Genomic DNA, 22,955 nt, shown 5'->3' on the forward strand with positions numbered 1-22,955 from the left:
CTTACTTAACAAATTTAGTAAAATAATGTTAGGGAAATATTATTTACTGGATTGAAAACTAACAACCTTTCTGGGTAAATATTATTTGGCAGCAAGCACGTGTTCTTACCTGTTAGCAGTTAAAGCTAACAAAAGAAGCTGATAGCTTAGCACCAGAATCAAACACACACCTTTAAAAATACCGTCACCAAAAGGGTTAAAATGCATAAGCGCGGACGGCGCGTTATGATCAATCTTCTGTGTTTAAAATCACCCTTTAAATAAAGTTTGTCTTAACTTTAAAAACAGACAAACAAAGAACAAAAAACTGAGCACGTGTGCTGCAGATAGCCTGCTAGCACCAAGATAGCGGAGTTTCACACAAACAAAACCAAACTTCATAAAATGAAAACGTTTAGATCATTTCATCCAAAATATCTCTGCCCAAACCCCTAACCTCTGAACCGGGCTGAGGAAAAGCTGTCCAGGGCGACGAAGTTTGAAGAAACGTCAACAAATGGTTAGCTACAGCTAACCTCCTTAGCTGTGGGGAGTGGCTCGTTCTGTCCGGCCACCAAACTGCACGTTACCGTAACCACGGTGATGCGGCTCCTGTTGTCCTCCTTTCAGACCGGGAAAACCGCTCCACTCGGCTTCGTAGAGACAGCGTCTCTGCAGGGAATTCTCTGGAACACAGTTTGCTTCTGCAGGCCTCAGAGAGAAAGTCAAGCAATGCTTATACCTTAATTTCCCCTTTTTATGAATGAATACCGGGTACACAAACAGTGATTCATTCGTACTTAACTTGTGCATATGATCGCGTGATCGTATGACACCCTTGGATCCAGTTTGAAGAGTTTATGACTGTTTGCCAGCAAAGAGACATTAGCGCGCTGTGCCTTCCACCGTCATGGAAGAAAGCGACTTGTGGGAGAAGTGGGGGTTTTATATGGACAGTGGCATCATAGGAAGTCCGCTATTACCCTTTTCTTGGCTGTGCCGGAAGTAGGTTAAATGCACTTTATTTTCAAAGTTCCAGAAAAGTCCATATCAGATTTTAATGTTGCAATCCATGGCTGTGGGTCCCAACACCCTTGACCCGCTGGGAGTATATGAGAAGCTGGCTGCTAACCCTTTGACATTTGTTAGTCTATAGTTGTAACCCAAGCCTCCTGAGTTGCCTTGATCAAGCTTTGTGCATTTAGGCTCGACTGTTAAACCACATCAGAAGCTGCTTGTAGCTTTTCAAAAGCACATTTTACTGTGTTGACAGCACATTGTAAGACAGTGTCATCAGCATAAAAATGATAATTAGCATGTGGCACATTATTTTCTAAATTGTTGAGAATATAAAAAGAAGAGAAACTAAAATAGAGCCTTGTGGAACACCCTTGGATACTTGAAGACAAGTAGAAGAAAGACCTTCCACACACTGATCTATTTCTCATTATTCAGGCACCTCACAAATCAAGATAATTCAGAAATCCAAAAACAGCAAATTATCAGTGTGATTTAATTTTAGATAGCAAGGAAAAAAATCTGGTCTTTGCATAAAATCAGAGAAAGGCAGAATGAAAAATGCTCAACTCATATTGAATCTGCTTAAAAATTTTTTGTGCCCAGTATGTATCATGCCTCAGATGTGTCCTGCTAAATGTATATGAAAATAGTTTTAATCATAAAACAGGTGATTTCTGACTTTAACTAAACCAGGATGTGTAAAATAAACAGTAGTTTTACTCGGATCCTCAAAGATGGAGCACCGTGACTCCAATCAACCAACTCAAAAAGCTCCCTGAACCTTGACCACTTCACTCTCTCTGTTCCTCGTTCAATCTGACAAAAGGTCTTTCCTTTAAACTTTAATCCACTTCGCTGCTGAGAGAAGCGTCTAAGGTTGATTGCTTTTTAATTACGTTCGCCACTTTGGTGGCATTTTATTGCAGGTGGTTTCTGCTGACTAATCCCACGGATGATTCATGATGGCTCTTCATTTTATTGGATTTTAATTGATATATTTTAAGGAGGAAGCATCTCTGAGAAACTCAGGAAACAGAACTCAGCAGCAGCCAGTTCTGATGATAAAGGCAACTTACACAATAATATTCATTTATCCTAATTAGGAAGATATTTCTACTTTGGCATAATATAATAAGTCATTTATAATAGTTATTGCTCTATTAGCTCAGGCTCTTTTGTCATGTGTTTCTTAATGTGAGCTTTTATTCTAATTATAATTATTTAGAGGCCATTTCTCTTCTTGAATGTTTTTACAGAGTTTTAGACCTTTTCTACAACTTAAGCTGGAAAACGATATTTAGACAGAATAAGGATTTGTCAATTTGCTTTTTAGTTTGCTAAAACATCTGTAAAAAACATTTGAAACATTTTTTTAATAGTTTAATAGTTTAATTAAGCGTGATGCACCACTGACTGACTGACTGACTGACAATTTTATTGTAGTTTTTTCAGTTTTACTGCCTTCATGTTATGGATGGTTAAATTTAGACATATGTTCAGTTTGGACTATTAGCTGCTTTTAATTGAGCGTTTAGTATCGTTCTCACATTATTAAGCTTAAAGATTAGGCTTAAATAAAACACCTGCAACACATTAATATAATGATGCATATTAATTCATAATCAGATCAGGTTGCCATTAAAAGGTTCTTACATTCATACACATTTTCTGCCTTTTTATAGCCATAAGAGTTTAGGATTAAAGTTTAATGTAAGAAATATGTGATTCAGGATCAGTTTTTGTTTATTCTGTTCATAGACATGTGAACTGAAATGTGGTAAACTATAACCTGGGTGTATAAAAACTGAAATCTCAGAAAGAAATATAAAAACACATTTAAAAAGCTCTGTTATTTTTGGTTAGCTTATTTTTTTCTCAACTTGTTCTAGATGTGTTGTTAAGACTCAAGCTAAAAAAATAAAGTGAAATTCATTATCACCCCAAGGGTGACTGATTTAAGTGATCTCAGAAAAACCTACTAATGTATTGTCATACAATGGAGATGAGGATTCAACTGCAGGTGACCAGTTAGAAAAAAAAGGTCCCTATTAAGCAATTAACTAACCAGCAAAAACAAAACTAGATATGCTGCAGGACAGGAACCCTAAAAACCATAAATGCCAACAGTTATCTACGGGGAAATGCCAAAAAAAAAAGGGCTAATAATGTGGCAGAGTGAATGACAGAAAGCTGAATAGACGCCAAGAAGTTTGTAGAAAAGTTTCTGGATAATAAAGAACAGGTGAGAGGAAATCAGTAATAAAATGCAGCTGAGATGGACAGAAAAACAAAACAAGAGGGAAGAAAGGGTTCTAAGTTTGAAAAATAAAGTTTAACAGAAGAATGTGTCAAAAATAATCCAAGAAACAAACCTAACCGTAGAACACAAAAAAGCATAATGTGAATTTCACAGACCATAACTGTATCAAAACTTTCTTTTAGTTTTTTCAGCTACTATCATACGTTTTACCTTGATGGTGACCTCAGTGATCTCTGAGGGTTTCTCACACACTGACTGCATCAGGGACTCCTCTGTGAACCTGCTGTAAGCTTCATGGACCACCTGCAAACCGAAACACACACATTCACACGGGGTGAGCAGATCTGCCCCGGCAGCTGAGGTCTAAATCAAAGCCAGTCGTCAAAAATATCAGAGAACATGTGGACACCCACACACAGATCACATGTCACTCCTACATACAGATATTACACAGGCGATGTTATTTGCAGGGATCGAGTGGAGGCTGAGAGGAGACCACAGTGATGAGAAATGTTTGTTCTCTCAATGAGAACCAGAGGGAATAAAATAAAACACAGCTAAACTAAAATATCGTTGTTCTAAAACATTAAGAGAAGTTTGGAACAGAAGTGAGAATTAGACAGAGGAATATGTTGAAAACAACCCAGTTTTAATAGCTGCCAACGTCCAGCTGCAAAACCGTCCTTTCCTTTGAAATCAAATGTCATAATACTGTGAGGAAAATCACCTGCAGGGGTTTAACCACCATGCTGTGAAAAAGTATTCCCCCCTACAGATTTATTCTGTTTCTGCTTTTATGTCACGCTTAAATGTTACACATGATCAAAACATGTAGATAACCTGGGTAAACACATAAAGCAGTTTTCACATGATTTCACTCATTAGGAGAAAAAAGCTATCCAAACCATTGCTGCCTCATGTGGAAACATAATCACCTCCTAAGCCTGATAGCTGGCTGTTCTTTATAGCTGGAAAAGAGTCTTTCGTTCAGCTGCAACATCTTAAATTTAAATCTGGACTCTGACTAGGCAACTCCAAAACCTTTTTTTTAGCAATTCAAAAGTGGACTTGCTGGTGTGCTATGGATCAATGTCCGGCAGAATTCATGGTTCCATCAATTACAACAAGGTATCATAGCCCTGGAGCAGCAAAACAGTACCAGACCATCACACCACCATCACCATGCTTGACTGTCAGTACAATGGTCTGTTTCTGATATGCTGTGCATGGTGCACACATGCCAGAATACCCACAGAATATTTTCCCACAAGTCTTGGGGATCATCAAGATGTTTTTTAACGTCCCAACCACTGACATCATCTGCATCTGTTGTCCTGAAGATCTATAAGAAATCCAGAGCAAGAGCAGCGTTCATCGTCTCAACCTCCACCATCCGATTACAACAAATATTAAGCTGCCATAATAACAAGAGTTACAAGATTCAAAGAAAACAGGAATTCACAAACAAACGTGAAAACAGCACACAGCCACACAATAAAAAACGAGTAAAAAACCTGCAGCTTTAACAGTTACAGCATGCAGCAATCAGGAAAAGAAAGTTATTAAATTAGTAAATATTATATCTTTAATCTAGATTGCCTGGCATTTACAACTACCTTTCAGAGTTTTCTTGTGGTGTATCTATATTATGATAAAATAAAACAACATTTCAAATATATTCTAAAAGGAGTCTAAATGTTTAAAGGTAGTTTTAGGCATTTGGTCCTCGGGGCTCACTGTCCTGCATGTTTAATGTGTTTCTCTGCTGACACACACCTGACTGTTAACAGACTTCTGTAGAAGCTGACAACATGCTGAGGAGGTAATGTATCATTTGAATCATGTCCTTGAGTAAAGCTGTGCCTAAAACAGTGTTTCTCAACACTGGGCCTCAAGGCATACTACCCTACTGGTTTTAGATGCTTCCCTGCTTCAGCACACCTGATTTTTATTGATATATAGAGAATCACTTTTTTAAGGGATTCTGAGAAATCTTAAAAATCTTTAGACGATTTGCAGTCCTCCAGAGCTACCATCCTGAATCAAATAAATGTTTCATTACCAGATCTCCACAGAGCTGAATGACTGAATGCTAATGAGGGAATTCAGCCTTTTAATTCAGGTGTGTTGGAGAAGAGATGTATCTAAAAGTTGCAGGATGGCTATGGAGAACGGGACTTGGGCACCCTGGATTTGCGAGATCGTTAAATCCACAGTAGTGTGAATGCATTGTATCTTGTTAGTTGATTTTAGAGGTGAAAACAGTTACAGAGTTTTAAAAATAAAACAACCGGATAAAAAAACAAACAGATATGTGGTCTCAACAATAATTAAAATATTTGGCAGTGAGAATAAACGATAGTTTTTGGGTATTCATTGTGTAACTTGGTGTCACTTTGTTGTAGTATCAGCTTTTAAACTGAGTCTGTTCGCAACAACCATAATAGTTGAGGCCAAACGCACAAAACTTGATCAAACATCCTGACATGCTATTAATTAACGCTAATTTTCCTAACGAGTGAGTTTGTGGTAATAAAGGTTAAAGCAGCAGGCTTTACTTTAATATTCCCTAACATGTAAAACTTGTACAACATGAACACATCTCACAAACACACACATAATAAGACAAACACTTCTGTTACACCAACAAGCTTTAAATAGCTTAATAACACCACATAAATCAGCACATATAGTCACACACATACATCTACATCATGATTTACCTTTTACAATAACACTGAAGAGAAAAATGTCTGCAAATAAGCACCAAATTAGCTGAGTGAGATGTTTGTGCTGGCACTGAAGCTTTATTGTTGACAGTTATCATAAATGTGCTGGAAAAACTGCAGACTGTTGGTCTTTAATTCAGCAGTGAGAGAAAGAAAAATCTGAATAAATGAAATATTGCTGTGATGCTTAGTAAAAGACAGTTGTTACAGAACTGTGAGCGTGTAAACTGTTTTACAGCTGAAGCTTTACTTCCTGACATTTTCACTGTAGATGTCTAAAAATATATTCGACTTTAATGATTCTTTTGACGGCAAAGAGAATGAATTTGCTCAGAAAAGCACATTTCCAGCTTAAAGGAGTATTACCACCACCTTATAATTAAATCTAAAAGGCCTCCTTTTCTAAACAAAAAGACAAAAACATACCGACTCTCTTTAAATCCCTCAATGCCCAGCCATGGATGTGCATTATATTCCCTGAAAACCCCTGTGTGCCATCCAAAACTCAACAGTTCCCTCTCCTCTGCTCTAATAACCATACTTTATAACCCTCTTAGAGTGAATTCCTGCAGCCCGAGCTCCCTCATCTTATTTCTCATCCTCTCCCTCAGGGTTTTGTATTTCTAAAAACTAATAAGAACATTTTTCACTAACATTTCTCACACAATCCTATCTAGTGCTTCCCTGTTATTTATTTGTTTCATGCACATGACCATAACCTCCACCTAGTCAGCTCTATTTCTTCTCTACAAACATTGACACTGGGTTGAATATGATGTATATGCCTTTCCTGTTGGTCTTTATGACATCTACTTGCGAAACCTTTTCCTGAAGGATACATTTAACCTCTGCTATACTGATGTAGACATTTATATATATATATATATATACACACACAGGGATTGGACAATGAAACTGAAGCACCTGGTTTGAGACCACAATAATTTATAAGTATGGTGTAGGGCCTCCTTTTGCAGCCAATACAGCATCAATTCGTCTTGGGAATGACATATACAAGTCCTGCACAGTGGTCAGAGGGATTTTAAGCCATTCTTCTTGCAGGATAGTGGCCGGGTCACTACGTGATACTGGAGGAGGAAAACGTTTCCTGACTCGCTCCTCCAAAACACCCCAAAGTGGCTCAATGATATTTAGATCTGGTGACTGTGCAGGCCATGGGAGATGTTCAACTTCACTTTCATGTTCATCAAACCAATCTTTCACCAGTCTTGCTGTGTGTATTGGTGCATTGTCATCCTGATACACGGCACCACCTTCAGGATACAATGTTTGAACCATTGGATGCACAAGGTCCTCAAGAATGGTTCGGTAGTCCTTGGCAGTGACGCGCCCATCTAGCACAAGTATTGGGCCAAGGGAATGCCATGATATGGCAGCCCAAACCATCACTGATCCACCCCCATGCTTCACTCTGGGCATGCAACAGTCTGGGTGGTACGCTTCTTTGGGGCTTCTCCACACCGTAACTCTCTTGGATGTGGGGAAAACAGTAAAGGTGGACTCATCAGAGAACAATACATGTTTCACATTGTCCACAGCCCAAGATTTGTGCTCCTTGCACCATTGAAACCGACGTTTGGCATTGGCATGAGTGACCAAAGGTTTGGCTATAGCAGCCCGGCCGTGTATATTGACCCTGTGGAGCTCCTGACGGACAGTTCTGGTGGAAACAGGAGAGTTGAGGTGCACATTTAATTCTGCCGTGATTTGGGCAGCCGTGGTTTTGTTTTTTGGATACAATCCGGGTTAGCACCTGAACATCCCTTTCAGAAAGCTTCCTCTTGCGTCCACAGTTAATCCTGTTAGATGTGGTTCGTCCTTCTTGGTGGTATGCTGACATTATCCTGGATACCGTGGCTCTTGATTCATCACAAAGACTTGCTGTCTTGGTCACAGATGTGCCAGCAAGACGTGCACCAACAATTTATCCTCTTTTGAACTCTGGTATGTCACCATAATGTTGTGTGCATTTCAATATTTTGAGCAAAACTGTGCTCTTACCCTGCTAATTGAACCTTCACACTCTGCTCTTACTGGTGCAATGTGCAATCAATGAAGACTGGCTACCAGGCTGGTCCAATTTAGTCATGAAACCTCCCACACTAAAATGACAGCTGTTTCAGTTTCATTGTCCAACCCCCGTATATACATATATATATATATATATATATATATATATATATATATATATATATATGTGTGTGTGTGTTTTATTTCTGTAAAACCTGTTTAGTTAAATATGTGCTGGAACCCTAAAAATCAAACTTATCAAGCTTAGTTTTTACATTGTATTGTGTGATTGAGTAATTTTTTTGTTTGTTTGTTTGTTTCATCCAGACTCTTGCCTGACTTTTACATTTGGCGTTTCTTGCTTGGATGGTTTTAAAATTGTCTCTCCAGCGGTTTTTCGACTTATATAAGAATAAAAATGGCAAGTTTCTTTAAATAAAGTTTTTCTAAATATTTAACATGCACGGAAGATAACACACTGACCAAGCAGATTATAGTACAGGTCTTTTCAAGGTGACTCCACCAGAAAATAGCCCCGAGAGGTTTTTGCCTTTTTTGGAACAGAAAACTTTCATGATTAACTTCCACCAGACCAGCCATATCCAACCAGAATAAGAAGCGATTTTATCCCAAACATCTCCACTAAAACACAGACATTTGGACCAGAGAAAGCAGCAGTTTTGTTTTGACGAACCAAATTGACTTCTCTGCACGTCTTAACCCATTAAGACAGAGATACATAAACTGCTCACAATCATTAAATATTAAATCATTTTACATTGATTGCCAGCTTTGTTTTCTATCCCTCACTGCTGGTTATGTCTACATCCTAATCGCCTTAAAGCGGTAATATTGTAAATAAGAGATGATGCCAGCTGCAGCCCGGTCACATGAATCCTGACAAGTCTATGAGGATAACAGAGACACTTTGTTTCAAGTCTGGGTGCCAGATCTGCTTGAAGTAATTCATTGACTTTTTGTCAAATTAGGTCTTCAATCAACATTTGCTTGATCATTACGTCTGATGGCTGCAGTTTCTCTTGGCTCTGCAGGAGTTATTAGGTGCTCAATATCTTTAATGGCTTCATGTTATCACAAACAGTCTCAAAGATACTGAATACACACATTTCTGAAACAGCCACCAGAAAGCTTCTCACAGAAAAAGTTGACTTAAGGAACTTGTTTGGCACAAAAGCAGCACGAATCTCTGAATATCAAAATGAAGGAGGAGGAGAAGAAACCGGAAGAGGCCAGAACACAAATCTCTCACCGAGAAGAGGCGCCGTTTGAAGCTCCTTAATGTTAGAGAGGGAAAGTAATGGACATGCAACACCGTTAGCTTTAAAACCAGAAACATCCATTTGTGTGCAGGTCCGCCTCTTTTATAGAGATGATATCAGCACCTTCACCTTGTCAGATTATTAAACTTTGCAAATGTAAACGTTTAAAACATACAGCATGCACACAGATCTGCATGTGTGAACATGGGGGAAATAACCTGAAAGGAATGTTTTTTAAATCACTTATGTCCATTCCAAACACTGCTATTGTCATAGTATTTCATAGTTAAACTATGATGCAAACCTGGAAGGATGTCACTCCATCTGATAAAACCACAGTGCTACTGGGTTTATGTTTGCACAAAAATGTAAGAATGGATATGTGCAGGAGAGGCTGTACAAACAGGACATAAACAACTGTGACAATAGAGAAATTACATTTTGGTGGATGCTAAGAGCTGGATGAGCTCGCAGAAATCTGCTGACGAAGCTGAAGCTGAATGGATCGCTGAGAGTAAAACTTCAGTTAGCTGAAGAATGGAAATTACTTCTTACCAGAAGAGTTTTAAATGTGATATCTGGGTAAAGTGATGTAAGTTTAAGCAACAGAATAAATTTCAACAAAATGGCTTTAAGAAGAGTTAAGATTTTGTTATAAATGTTTGAGCCAATAACTTTAAACCTGATGGTACAGCTCAATATTTGAGGACCTGGAAATAAAGAAAAGCCTGACATTGAAAGGTATTGTTTGTCATTGTTATCGGGATAGGTAATGTGAAAAACCACAATTTGGCATAGATATTATGTATGTTGATGGTCTGTTCAATTTCTTGTCAGTAGAGGGGATCTTCAGAGTTACCTTTCCTTCATCCAGGACCTGTACAGGTCTAGGGTCAGGAAAAGGGTAGCTAACATCTCTGCAGACCCCACACATCCTGGACACAAACTGTTTAGACTTTTACGTTCAGGTCAGCGCTATCAACCACTATTTGCAAAAATGAGCTGCCACAGAGACAGTTTCTTTCCCCAGGCTGACTCTCTTATGAACACTTAACAGTTCCAGAGTTCCCTGATCGATACCTTGCATATTTTCACTAATTCAACCTTGTCTTCCTCTTTTATAAAAAGAAGACTATAAATTTACATATTTACAATAAAAAAACAACAGACAAAATTTTATTTCCCACCATACCACCTTATATTTAAGATATCTCCACACTGAGAGTGGGTCTTAAAGCATCTTAAACTGCATTAAAGTAGCTGTAATGAAACTGTAATAACACATAAAGCTGTTCCTGCCAGACTAAAAACAAATATATTAATCTGACACAAGATGGAAACTTAAAGAAGACAGGAAGCAGACAATGATAAGAGACAAAGGATGCGCATAATCTGCTCTGTTCATGTCAAACAACTAAATCTGTGTTGGATTTACTGGTTGGAGCACCGTCAGACCCAGCGTATGGAAAGTCTGAAACATTTATTAACTTGGATCCAAGAACAATTGTGACCTGAAGTGTGACATAAATAACCTCAGCTTGTAATGTGGCATACCATTACTGCAAATAGTTGGCATAACGTAATCGTCCCTGCGAAGCAATCATTCTCTGCGGCTGCTGCTGTTTACGATGAGCGAGTCTTCTGCCTGCAGTGGCTTTTTAATTGCTCTAAAGATTCAATTACTTTCAAGCAACATTTGCTGTGAAGTCTGCTTGAGGAATGAGGGGAACATTAACTTGAAATGACACTCACAATTACACAAAAAGCTTTAGAGAATAGTTCCCACTAATTGTTAATTATGTCAAAACACTGAGTTTTGCTGTGAAGCCTTTAAATGGATTTATCCTTAAGACGAATCTCCTGTGATATTTAATTTTTATTCCTTTTTATTCAATTTACAGCTGATTTGGACATACACTGTTTTTATTAAGCCTACAATGTTTGAATTATACTACTATTACTATTACAGAAAATAATGATTAATTTATGCACCCGATGTTTAGGTGCCCTTTAAAAGGTGAGCCTTTTATTTGAAATTCAGATGTTATTATGGTGAATAATCAGGATCCACTCCAAATTACCAAATCACTCAATCAGCCAGTTTGAAGCAGGACAACAAAGTGAGAAATAATAACAAATTTATATTCAAGATTAACATTTAAAGAAGGAAAAAAAACATGGTAATGACCTTAAAAAGGCTCTTTCGTAGTACATAAGTCATCATTTATAAAATAAACACCTACTCTAAAGGCTGATTAGTAGCACCAAATTCTAATCAGTCATGAACAATTGAGCACATGTTTACTGGTGGGTGTTAAACTCTTGACAAAAATGAATAAATACATGTTAATTGTCATCTAATCATGAACCTGGCCAGAAATGTGCTGATTTTCTTAGAAACTGGATAAAGAAAATAAATACTAATAGTTTTCAAAAAAACCACTATGCTAATACCTCAATATTAGATTAAAAACACAATGTTTCTTCGTGCTGATGTCAATAAAGGATTCTTTAGCTGACTTTTAAAGCTTAAAAAAACAGTTTGGGTCCTTTAAAGTGTGGTTGCTGAGGTATTTATTAATAGTGAGTATCATATGTCCATCGCACCTACGTCAGACAGCAGTCATGTGATTTTACGTTAAAGAAAAACAGAATGTCTTATAGGAATCAAGCTAATTTTAAGCTACCAAGCTAACAAACTATAACAAACTACAGAAACTCAAAATATTTATTGTAGTTTGAGTAAATGATGTATTATATATTTTTACACTTAATCCTTATTGCGAGACAACTTTTCTATCAAACAATAATTGTGCTATGCTAATTTAATGCTGTCAAACAAACTGCTCCTACTCGGTGCAGTCGCACTTATTTATAGCCTTATCTTCCCAGGAAAAGATAAGTATATGAATGAAATTATCCTTGTCTTTACAGTCTATAGTTGATGTTTTAGGATTATAAACCAGGGGTGTCTGTGAGTTAACATTGAGCACCCACAATGCATGTAGCTAGCATAGCAAAATACACACTTTTTAGATTAAGAAAACAATGAGAAAGAAGCTCTCTCGTGCAAAAATGTTTTTTTTTTTTTGGGGGTTTTTTTTTGTGGCATATACACCAATAAGGCATAATGTTATGACCACAGATAGCTGAAATGAATAACACTGATTATCTCTTCATCGTGGGGGTTGCTAGCGGTGGGATATATTAGGCAGCTGGGGAACATTTTGTCCACAAAGTTGATAGATGGAAAAAATGACAAGCACAGCAAACTCAGTGAGTTTAAAGAGGAATTTGTGAAACTACAGCTATTGTGGGGTGTCCCCAGTCTGCACTGGTTAATATCTATCAAAAGTGGTCCAAAAAAAAGAAGAGTGATGAACTGGTAACAGGGTTACGTATGAACAATTCTCATCACTGCATGCTGGGAGCAAGCGCTTTTGGGTCCTTCAGGTTATGGAAGTTGCTACTAAAATCATGCTAGCAAGGCTCTCCTATGAGGTCACTGTTTTCAGGGGATCATCTGGGTCAGTGACGCCTTCTTACTCTCTAAGGTGGCTTTCCATTTGAAGTATTGGCGCAGCATCTAGCTTTCAAATCCATTCTCCTGTATCTGTTGACAGGATGCCACCCTGCTCCACGCTCCATTTGAAGAGGTTGCTGCTTAGGTGCAACAGCCTCTAACTCTAACAATTCATGGTTCATGCTTTTCTTTCATCTTCATCGGCCCTGAATGTAGGTGCCATGATATTTCTTTGGCAGATGGCTATAAGCTGTGTTCAAATTGCGGCATACAACACCTCCACTTCCTTGTTCTGCAACCAGGACCACTGAACCTGGGCCTGATTTCAAGGCCTTCCTCCCTAGTTTTGAGTGGTCCTGCAGCACTATGTGGCGGCAACCGAAATGTGGGCTTTGCAGAGACTGAGGTGGCATGCGGGTTGAAGGCATAATAAAGCCTCCTTGGCTGCTCTTCAGTCATGAGGTTCCGTTGAATTTGGCTCTCAACAGGACCGGCCTTGGCAGGAGACGAAGCTGACCATCTTGACTGCCTCAGCAGGAACAGAACCTTCCTCTATCTTTAATCTCCTCAAACTGTCACACACGTCACTCTTTCTGGATAATAAGCTGCACTAATACAGCCAAAAGAACCCCAAAGCTCCACTAAAACCATTTCACTGTACCCTGCACTCCTCTCTTTAAAAAACGACAGTAAAAATTGAGCCGAGCAGCAGAAAATTACCTGTCTGAAAGCTTCTCCGTCTTTCTTGCCGGCCTGCTGAGCAATGAGCATCAGCTTCTTGTTCTTCTCGTTTCTTTTATGTATTTTATAGACACAGGAGAGCAGACACACCAACAGCATGAAGGCGAGCAGGCCCACCATGGACAGGATAGCGACAGCCAGAGGGGGCAGCTTGTAGGCTGAAAATAAGAGATATGAGAAAACATAATGAGTCTTCTGCTCTCTCCTCAAATTACAAATAAGCACAAGATAAAGCGCCCTGTGTTTAACTGGACCGTGATCTCTTAATGTCATAACTTAACAAAGCCGCAGTTAAGTTTACTGTCTTCTATTCGTTAGTCTTTGCTGTCCTCCAATTCATTCTTTAGGACACGATACAAATGTAGCAAGACAGTTGAGGTAGTTCTGAGGTCACAAATCTGAGTTTATTCAATTTGCATGTAGAACAGGAAGGTGACATCTGATCAAGAGGTCATCTGAGACGCATGTAGAGATGCATTTTAATGAAAGGCCCCAGATTCAGTTGCATCAGTTGCAAGATTGATTTAGGCATTTTATAAGGAGCTGTTGGTATTTAAAGAGGAGCCACAGTGGTCAGGTAGCACCTGGGAGCTACAGACAGAGATATCTTTGCAAATGCCTCTGCTAAATATACAGCATATAAATGGAGGTCAGCCCTAAGGCAGAGGAAACTCCGAATGGGTAAGATGAAGAAGAGTTATCTAACAGATGTGAGACTAATGTTATGATTTTTTTCCATTTTAATCAATACAACATAACCTCTGTAGCCATATTGTAATCTGTGATATTTATGGGTGTGTTGTCCTTAAATCCAGAAGAATATACCTAATAATGACGGACACTGTGACACACCAGCAGGGTTACAGTTACTGACAAATAGAAGGTACGCACCGAGACAGAGGGGTAGAAATAAAAGAAATCTGTGCTGCAAAGTCATGTGACAAACTGCTGTGATTGTGATATAAAATCAGATAGATTACAGAGTCTCCATTTCCATGTCAGGCCTGAAAACAAGCTGTAGTTCAGTCCTAAAATCTCCTGATCCTTTTCTGTGATGAAAAGGAACTGGGATCAAGATCCAGCAGATAGGAACTGGGTCACAGGCATGCACCTATTTATATACATGCTCCATTAGGGAAGGATCCCCCATGTCGACCTCAGTATTACTCAGGGAGTCCGTACAAGTGTTGTGACTCCATCAGGATGCTGCGTCAGGAGGGGGAAGCCATGGAGACGCAGGATGTCACTGATATTCTCCTGATGCTTTCATCATCGTGGCGTTTTGTATTAATTCTGTATTCATTCTTGTGTTTGGTTCTAAGTTTTTATCGGTCAGTGTATTTGACAGCATACCAAGTTTATAAGAGCCATCAGTTTCTTAACCATTAATAACAGAAGAATTTAATGTGGAAAAAGTAAAGTGTCTTATTTTTAATTAGGCCAAGTAGAAAAAAAAATTTCTGAAGCAAAAAGCATTTTTATCCTTTGACCTGAACAGTCATTCAGGTTTGTGGTTATAAGATCTGTCTTACTGCAAGAGAGTAGTAAGGGGAATGGTGGCCTAGTGGTTAGAACAGGTTAGAACAGGAGGTTTGAGTTCCGGAGTGGACACAAGGGGCCAGGTTCGTTTCCCACATTCCCACTCTGGGTCCTTGAGCAAGACCCTTAGCCCCAGAATGCTCCCCGGGTGTCGCACAATGGCAGCCCACTGCTCCCTAAGGGATGGGTTAAATGCAGAGGACAAATTTCGTTGTAATGTACATGTGCAATGACCAATAAAGATGGTTTAATTTAATTTTTAATTTAAGCAGCTGAAGCTCTCAGATCCACCCATCATCATCTAAGACTCTTGTTAAAGTCAAGTAAATGACACCTACTGTATGTATGAACTAATATAACATGATGTGTGTTAAATGTCTTTATTACCTTCCACGTCTAGGTAAACGTGAGCCACAGAGAAGCCAGCCAGGTCTGTCACCTTGAAGACACCCTTATCGGTCACATGTATCGCCTTCATGACGAGCTCCGAACCCTCCACAGTAAGCCGTCCCTCCAGCTGAGGGTCCAGCGGAGTTACCAGAACGCCCTGGTTCACTATGACTTGGTCCTGGTTGTCCTGTTTGGACCTGTAGATGACGTTGAGGTTGGAGTAGTGCAGGAAGAGCTTCATCCTCAGGTTCTCTCCGTAGGATAAATGCACAAATCTCAGGTGATCTGGAAGAGCAAAGATAAACATAAATGGATGAGTTTGCTGGAGATTTTAGTCAACTGAATAAAAGATTTACTCAAACACACTAAAGGTGAGATCTGCTCACCAAACAACAAGATAATGGATGCAAAACAATGCACACAATAGAGTTTTGTCAACATTCTCCCTAATGGAGAAGTCAGGACAGGTTAAATGAAAGATATAATGTCTAACTTTTTGTCTCACCCTCCATCACATCTGAGTTGGTTTGCTCCAACTCGTGCTTCACAGTGGGATTTAGAAATTAAACTTGATTTATGTTAATGTGATCTCTTCCATCAGACGAACAGGCAAGTGCTGAACCCCTCACTCACAATAAATCAGATAAAATACGGCAGAAAACTGCGCTGTGTCATATTCAGGCTGCTCAGAGCTACCAGTCTGCAGCATTGTCTTAAATACATGCTGTGGTCATACATTCGGTTTTTGTTGCAATGAAGCTCTCCATCACTGACATTAACAGCATCCTGGTGAGAATTTTCAAATTAAACCTGCCTGTATACTGATTATTAATAGCAGAAACAACAAAAACTGATAAAAAAAAGAAAAAAGGTTTAAATGGGGATCAAAATCTGGATCTCCTACCATAAAGGTTAATTTTTTATCCCACTGAGAAATCATGGAACCACATATATTAGTTTGAGTCTGTATCTTTTAAACAGAGTTTCTGAATCTGTAGCTTCTGAATCCTAGAAGAAACATGGCTATACTATCTAAGGCTAAGGTTGAAATAATTATTTTTTAAACATATCTCCACTCATGCATCTAATCCAACACATGAGACACAACGTATTTTAATGCACTTAATATTTTGGACAAATGATCAGGACTGAAGACTGTTCTCCTCCTTGCTAGGCTGCAGGACAGGACTAATCAGTGTTTGGAGCATCTCCTCAGTCTTCTAAGGAAGAAGCAGAAACATAATTTAGAGCTTTTATATGTACAAACATTTACTGATCAACATAAAATGTCCTATATTCACCCAAGCCTTTTTAATCTTTTGAAGATAAGTATTAGTTTAGGTGATATTGATTCAGATTGGTTCAATATTATTCTTAAAAATTCCTCCAAGAAGGCGCAGCGCCCATGGTGCTGGGGGTTAAGCGTGTGATCCACGTACAGAAGCTTTAGTCCTCAACACTGTGATCTTAGGTTCGAGTCCTGGCCCCTGTGACATTTGCTGCTTATCTTCCCCTCTCTCCACCACCATTTCCTGTCTACATACTTTCAAAAACTACTGGAAAAATAGAGGCCAGTAGTGGCGTAAAAGAAATCTTCACAAAAATTAAGGTTAGACAGTTGTATTTGATAAATTAGAATATACGTTCCAATAAGTTAGGATTAAGATACACACCGGGTTTCCAAAGTTTAACACTTTAAATTAGATATTCATCTAAAGCTTCTGATGCGACCTAGCTCAGACATCTCCTCACCTCTGACATTCAGACATCTCCTGATCTTGGTGTGACCATCTCGGTCCAGAACGGTGAAGCTTCCTTCATCCGTCATCCTGACCGAGTGCAGTATCACCTGCTTCTCCGACACGCTGAGGCGGCCCACGTAGTCTTCTCCCAACACCGTGGTCTTGTTGTAGAGGACCACAGTTGGATGCTCAGAGGTGTGCAGGACAACCGTCTGATTGACTCTGACCAGACTGGGCCTTAAAACAGGAAATCACAGCTGGTGGATATTTAAATTAGCACACAGACCAGTCATCGTAAATATTTCTCAGCCTGATTGGCGATGGCTGTTCTTACAGTTACTATTTATATCCCTTAAACCTTTTTGTCCTTTGTCACCTTTTATTTACAACACAAAATAGCTCAAAGTAGTTTAAAATAGTAGTTAAAAATAAAAATAAAAACCTTTGTGCATTTGTATAAGACCCTATTCACTCTGATACCCCTAAATGAAGTCCCGTAAAATAATTGTCTTCACAAGCCACCAAGAAAAAACCAAACAATCCCAAATCATGACACTAGCCTCCATAAAACCATGACAAGAAGAAAGCCACCAGAAGCCATTTCTGCAGTTTGCTGCAAGCCATGTAGGGGCACAGCAAAAAGAGGTTGTTTTATTCAGATAAGACTAAAACTGAACATTTTGGCTTTGATGCAAAAATATGTGAACGGGGGGAGCTAACATCCTGAGCATTGGCATAATGAAATATGGTGGTGGCAGCATCATGATGTGGGGATCCATTTCTTTAGCAGAGAAACAAAGCAGGTCAGTGTTGATGGGAAGCTGGATGGAGCTAGGTACAGGATGATCTTGGAAGAAACCAGTTAGAAGCTGCAGAAGACTTGAGACTGGGGCAGAGGTTCACCTTCCAACAGGACAGCTAACCAAAACCTACAGCCAGAGCTGCAATGGAATGGTTTACACTAGTTACAATGGCCTAGTCAAAGTAAAAATTAAATGTAATTAAGAACATGTGGCAAGACTTGAACATTGATGTTCACAAATGCTCTGCATCTAATCTGACTGAGCTTGAGCTGTTTTGCAACAAACAATGGGCAGACTGTCTCCACTGGATGTGCGAAGCTGGTACAGCAAAAACGGGTTCTACACACTATGCCTCAAATGCATTAAATACGAACGCACACAACACATTTTAGATGTTTATATGTAGAAAACAACTTGTCTTTTTATAGCGTACCTGAACGCCAGTGTGATGGGACCTTGGATGTGGTCCAGATGGATGATGTACGTTTCTCCATATTTTACCATCTTCTCCAAGGCGCACTCTGATAGTCAGCACAAGAGGATTAAAGATAAAAACATATTTATTGTCAAAAAGGGCAAAAAATTTGTAGGATTGTGCTGAAGGTCAGCTGAACTAAAGGTTTGTTACTAAATATATTCTTCAAATCTCCAGCACTTGACTAAAACTACCGTACCCATATGTTTTTAACGTTTCTGTTAAAATCCAACAAAATATTTTTTAGAAAATCGTTTTTTTATACTAGATAAAGTTGATAGTTACGTCTAACTTTTCTTTTCTTTGTAATTCAGTGGATCATATTATTTATAATTTATTTAATAATTTAATAATTAAACTTTTCTGGATGCTGTTTGCATCCACAGGTGGGGTTGAAGGAGGGTTCAGACATCATTAACTTGAATAATAGTCTTCTATAGTCTAACAGATGGGAGCTGATTCCTATAAGAGAAAGTTATTTTTACCAATTATCCATAGTAAAGAAACACCTCTTTTATAACTAAGACGTTTTAGCATGAACTGTGAAGAGTTTGGTAGCAGAAAAGTCAGCCTGATCCAGGAAGGGCTCAAATTTGAGAAACAACTGTGAGTTCATGTGTTTGTGTAGGTTTCGGCAAAGCTGCTCTTACATAATTTTCGATCATGCAGAAAATATCAAATGTAGCCAATTTACCAACTGAAACTGCATATCTGTGTAATAATTTAGTTTCTAATGAGTATAACACCAATAGAAAAGGTCCAGTTCTTTGGAGGAGCTGCAGAATCTCAGCTTTCTCCCTCTGAGCAGGAAGCTTACCCCTCACAGTGAGGATGAGGTGTTTGGCCATGCTGGAGTTGCTGCTGCTTCTGATGATGTACAGGCCTTCATCCTCCTCCTGCACATCCTTCAGCACCAGGTAGTCCTGAGAGATCAGCTTGGTCTTGTTCTGGTTCATCACCTGGCCCGCCCGAACTAGAGGCACCTCGTAGGACGTGTTGGTCCTGGGTTTGAACACCACGTCTGAGTCGGTCCAGGACGAGACTTCAATATGGACGTCCTCGCCAAAGAAGGCCGTCCTGCTTTCCTCTTTGACTGGTACAAACAGGAAGCTGTTAACTTTCTAAAAGTTTGTTTTATTCATACATTATCATCCAAACAAGTCATTTTACCTTTGGAAGATGCTGACACAACTGTGCAAGAAAAGAAAGAAAAAAGAAAATCAGCTCTTTGTTCTGAAGACCAAACGACATCCATATTAAACATGAAAATATTTGAAATGTAAATGCTGTCTAAAAATAGGCTGATTACAGTGTTTCTTAACAAAAGTAAACAAGAGGAAATGAAATAGATCACAACATCATTTAGCTTTGTTGGTGAGTTTTTAACGTAAATCCTTAAGTATGGTTTTGAAGGAAGTGTGTTTGCGAAATTCATTTATCTAAACTTGGTCCCAAATGACTGGTTCTTTTTGTGCTTACCGGTGCAGAACACGGCGCTAAGTACTGCAGCTTCGATAGCTTTCATCTTGCTCTGCCTCTCTCTGCAAAACACAAAGAAAACAAATAAAGACTTCTTTAGCATCAATATTACTCCAAATAGACCTTCAGAAAACAACAACTCTATTTCATGAGATGAGAGTGATTTGGTTAAATTTAAAGACCGTCAATGCAGCAGTAGCAGACATGCACGTTGCTGTGAAACAGGACCATGAATTCTGCTCTCTACCAGTAACTCCTGACGGAGAATGTCCAGCTTATGCGATTAAGCTCCAGAGTACCTGGGTTTGAATCTGAATGACTAAAATAAAAAACTCAAGGTTTTTGAGTGGCCTAATCAAAGTCTGGTCATAAATCTGACTTTGATGCTGTAAAATGATGCGATTAATGAGGTCATTCATGTTTAAAGCCCCTCCAATTTGGCTGAATTGAAACAAAGCTGCAGAGCAGAGTGAGCCAAAACTCCTTCATAGTTTAGGTTTAGGGGGTAATTATTTTTCACATAGGGTCTGATTGGTTTGGATAGATTTTTTCCCTTCATAAAATGAATTATCATATGCTTTCTGTATTTATTCAGGTTATCTTTGTCTGACATTAAAATTTACATGATCCTGAAAGATTTAGTTGTGACAAATAAGCAAGAACAGAAACAGATCTGTATGGGAGGAAATACTTTTCACAGCACTGCCTACAACTGGCAGATTTAGCTCTGCACCACTGACCGTTTGATGATGCCAAGACCTTTTGGCAACAAAATCTATAGCTTCAGTCAACTCAGAATACATTATTAAAGCAGAGCTGATTAAAAGTCCTGAGCGTGGAGATGAGGTGAACTGCAGGGCTTTCTGTCTCCTGCAGAGAGACTACATAATCCACTCACATCACATTACTGCATGTTGTCAAAATGGAGTAAATTAATCCAGCAGAAATAAAGAAATTTAGAGAAAAAATTTTAAGAAGAATCAATTTAAATGCAAAAAACAATCTATGTGAGGATGGATGTGGAGCAGCAGGCATAAAGACATTCACTGCAAAACCTACACCCTGATGCTGTGCTCAATATCTAAGTTAAAATCTGAGTAATTAATTCTCATATAAAAGGGGTTTTAAATTTTCTGTGGATATAACTAAAGTAATGTTTTTCACATGGAAAAGAGTTGATGACAAAATCAAGTTAAACAATTTAAATTTCTTAGGTTGTGGTTTGATGAAAGAGTGACATGTGGTGTACACATTAAGAAAATAATAGATAAATGTAGGAAGGTATTAAATATAATGAGGTGTTTAGCTGGAACTGCGTGGGGATTTAATAGAAATTCATTGAAAGCTATTTATACTGGATTAATTAGGTCAGTCTTGGATCATAGTTGCATAGTTTATAATTCAGCAGCAGATACAAATCTCCAAAAGTTAAATTATATCCAATATCAGGGTTTAAGAATATGTACAAGTGCTTTTAAAACATCTTCAATAGCAGCATTACAGATCGAAATGGGAGAAATACCTCTTAAATTTAGAAGGGACTAGTTATCTTTGAACTATGGGTCAAATTTACATTTGTAGGACAAAGATTTGATCATCCAACATTAAAAGTGCTTACAACAGGTTGGGAAAAGGAAAAAAAAATTAAAGCTTTGGATGGATAATAAATTGTAAAGCTAATGAAATTCATTTAGATAAATTAGATATAGGTCAGAGAGTTCCATTACCTACAGTCCCACCTTAGTTACTTCCTGATGCTGAAGTAGATTCGTCATTATTAGAACACATATAATTTTTTTATTATGAATAAATATACTGTACAAGAATACATAAACCAGTATTATAAATATGTACATATTTACACTGCCTGTCTCCAGACTCTGTCACGTCTGTCACATGTGCTCAGTGTTAACCTGCTTTTATCTGTGAAGAGCACAGGGCGCCAGTGATGAATTTGCCAATCCTGTTGTTCTCTGGCAAATGCCAAGCGTCCTGCATGGTGTTGGGCTGTGAGCACAACGCCCATTTGTGGAAGTCAGGCCCTCATACCATCCTCATGGAGTCGGTTTCTAACCGTTTGTGCAGACACATGCACATTTGTGTCGTGCTGGAGGTCATTCTGTAGGGCTCTGGCAGTGCTCCTCCTGTTCCTCCTTGCACAAAGGTGGAGGTAGCGGTCCTGCTGCTGGGTTGTTGCCCTCCTGCGGCCTCCTCCACGTCTCCTGGTGTACTGGCCTGTCTTCTGGTAGCGCCTCCAGGCTCTGGACACTATGCTGACAGACACAGCAAACCTTCTTGCCACAGCTCGCATTGATGTGCCAACCTGGATGAGCTGCACTACCTGAGCCACTTGTGTGGGTTGTAGAGTCCGTCTCATGCTACCATGAGTGTGAAAGCACCACCAACATTCAAAAGTGACCAAAACATCAGCCAGAAAGCATAGGTACTGAGAAGTGGTCTGTGGTCCCCACCTGCAGAACCACTACGTTATTGAGTGTGTCTTGCTAATCACCAAAGATTTCCCCCTGTTGTCTTTTCCATTTGCACAACAGCTGTGAAATTGATTGTCAATCAGTGTTGCTTCCTAAGTGGACAGTTTGATTTCACAGAAGTTTGATTTACTTTGAGTTCTATTATGTTGTTTAAGGGTTACCTTTATTTTTTTTTTAGCAATGTATATACTGATGCATCAAAAAATATAGCAAATAGGATAGGAATAGCTTTCATTGTAGGACAATTTAATATTAAAGTAGGAAAAAGGGTAAGTGATGGAGTATCGGTTTATACAGGAGAAATCCTTGCTTTACTTTTAGCAGTTCAGTTGGTGGAAGAGGTTAGCCCATTAAAATCAATCATTTGCTCAGACTCTAGTTCATCATTGGCCAGTTTGCAACATATCCAGTCAGATGGACTAGATACTCGTACTCGTCCTCTTCCGCTTTATCCGGGAACCGGGTCACGGGG

The 22,955-nt window shown here is 38.9% G+C and overlaps 1 protein-coding gene across 2 annotated transcripts in view; it reads right to left on the reverse strand.

Annotated features, from left to right (window-relative positions):
• Nucleotides 1-22,955, reverse strand: part of LOC124879391 — a 48,451-nt gene that overhangs the window by 11,768 nt on the left and 13,728 nt on the right. Inside the window, exons 2-10 of one of the 2 annotated variants that reach the window (XR_007041025.1) lie at nucleotides 19,992-20,053; nucleotides 19,683-19,703; nucleotides 19,330-19,605; nucleotides 18,471-18,558; nucleotides 17,245-17,471; nucleotides 15,490-15,777; nucleotides 13,543-13,721; nucleotides 9,290-9,314; nucleotides 3,470-3,562 (exon numbers count right to left, since the gene is read on the reverse strand). Coding sequence is in view for 1 of the 2 variants with exons in the window: in XM_047383936.1 (XP_047239892.1) it covers nucleotides 3,470-3,562; nucleotides 13,543-13,721; nucleotides 15,490-15,777; nucleotides 17,245-17,471; nucleotides 18,471-18,558; nucleotides 19,330-19,605; nucleotides 19,683-19,703; nucleotides 19,992-20,037 (1,218 nt within the window). In the remaining variant the exon portion in view is untranslated. The remainder of the gene's footprint in view (nucleotides 1-3,469; nucleotides 3,563-9,289; nucleotides 9,315-13,542; nucleotides 13,722-15,489; nucleotides 15,778-17,244; nucleotides 17,472-18,470; nucleotides 18,559-19,329; nucleotides 19,606-19,682; nucleotides 19,704-19,991; nucleotides 20,054-22,955) is intronic. The other variant, XM_047383936.1, reaches the window with a different exon arrangement.

This window comes from Girardinichthys multiradiatus, chromosome 13 (genome assembly GCF_021462225.1).
Source record: "Girardinichthys multiradiatus isolate DD_20200921_A chromosome 13, DD_fGirMul_XY1, whole genome shotgun sequence".
NCBI classification, from domain to species: Eukaryota; Metazoa; Chordata; class Actinopteri; order Cyprinodontiformes; family Goodeidae; genus Girardinichthys; species Girardinichthys multiradiatus.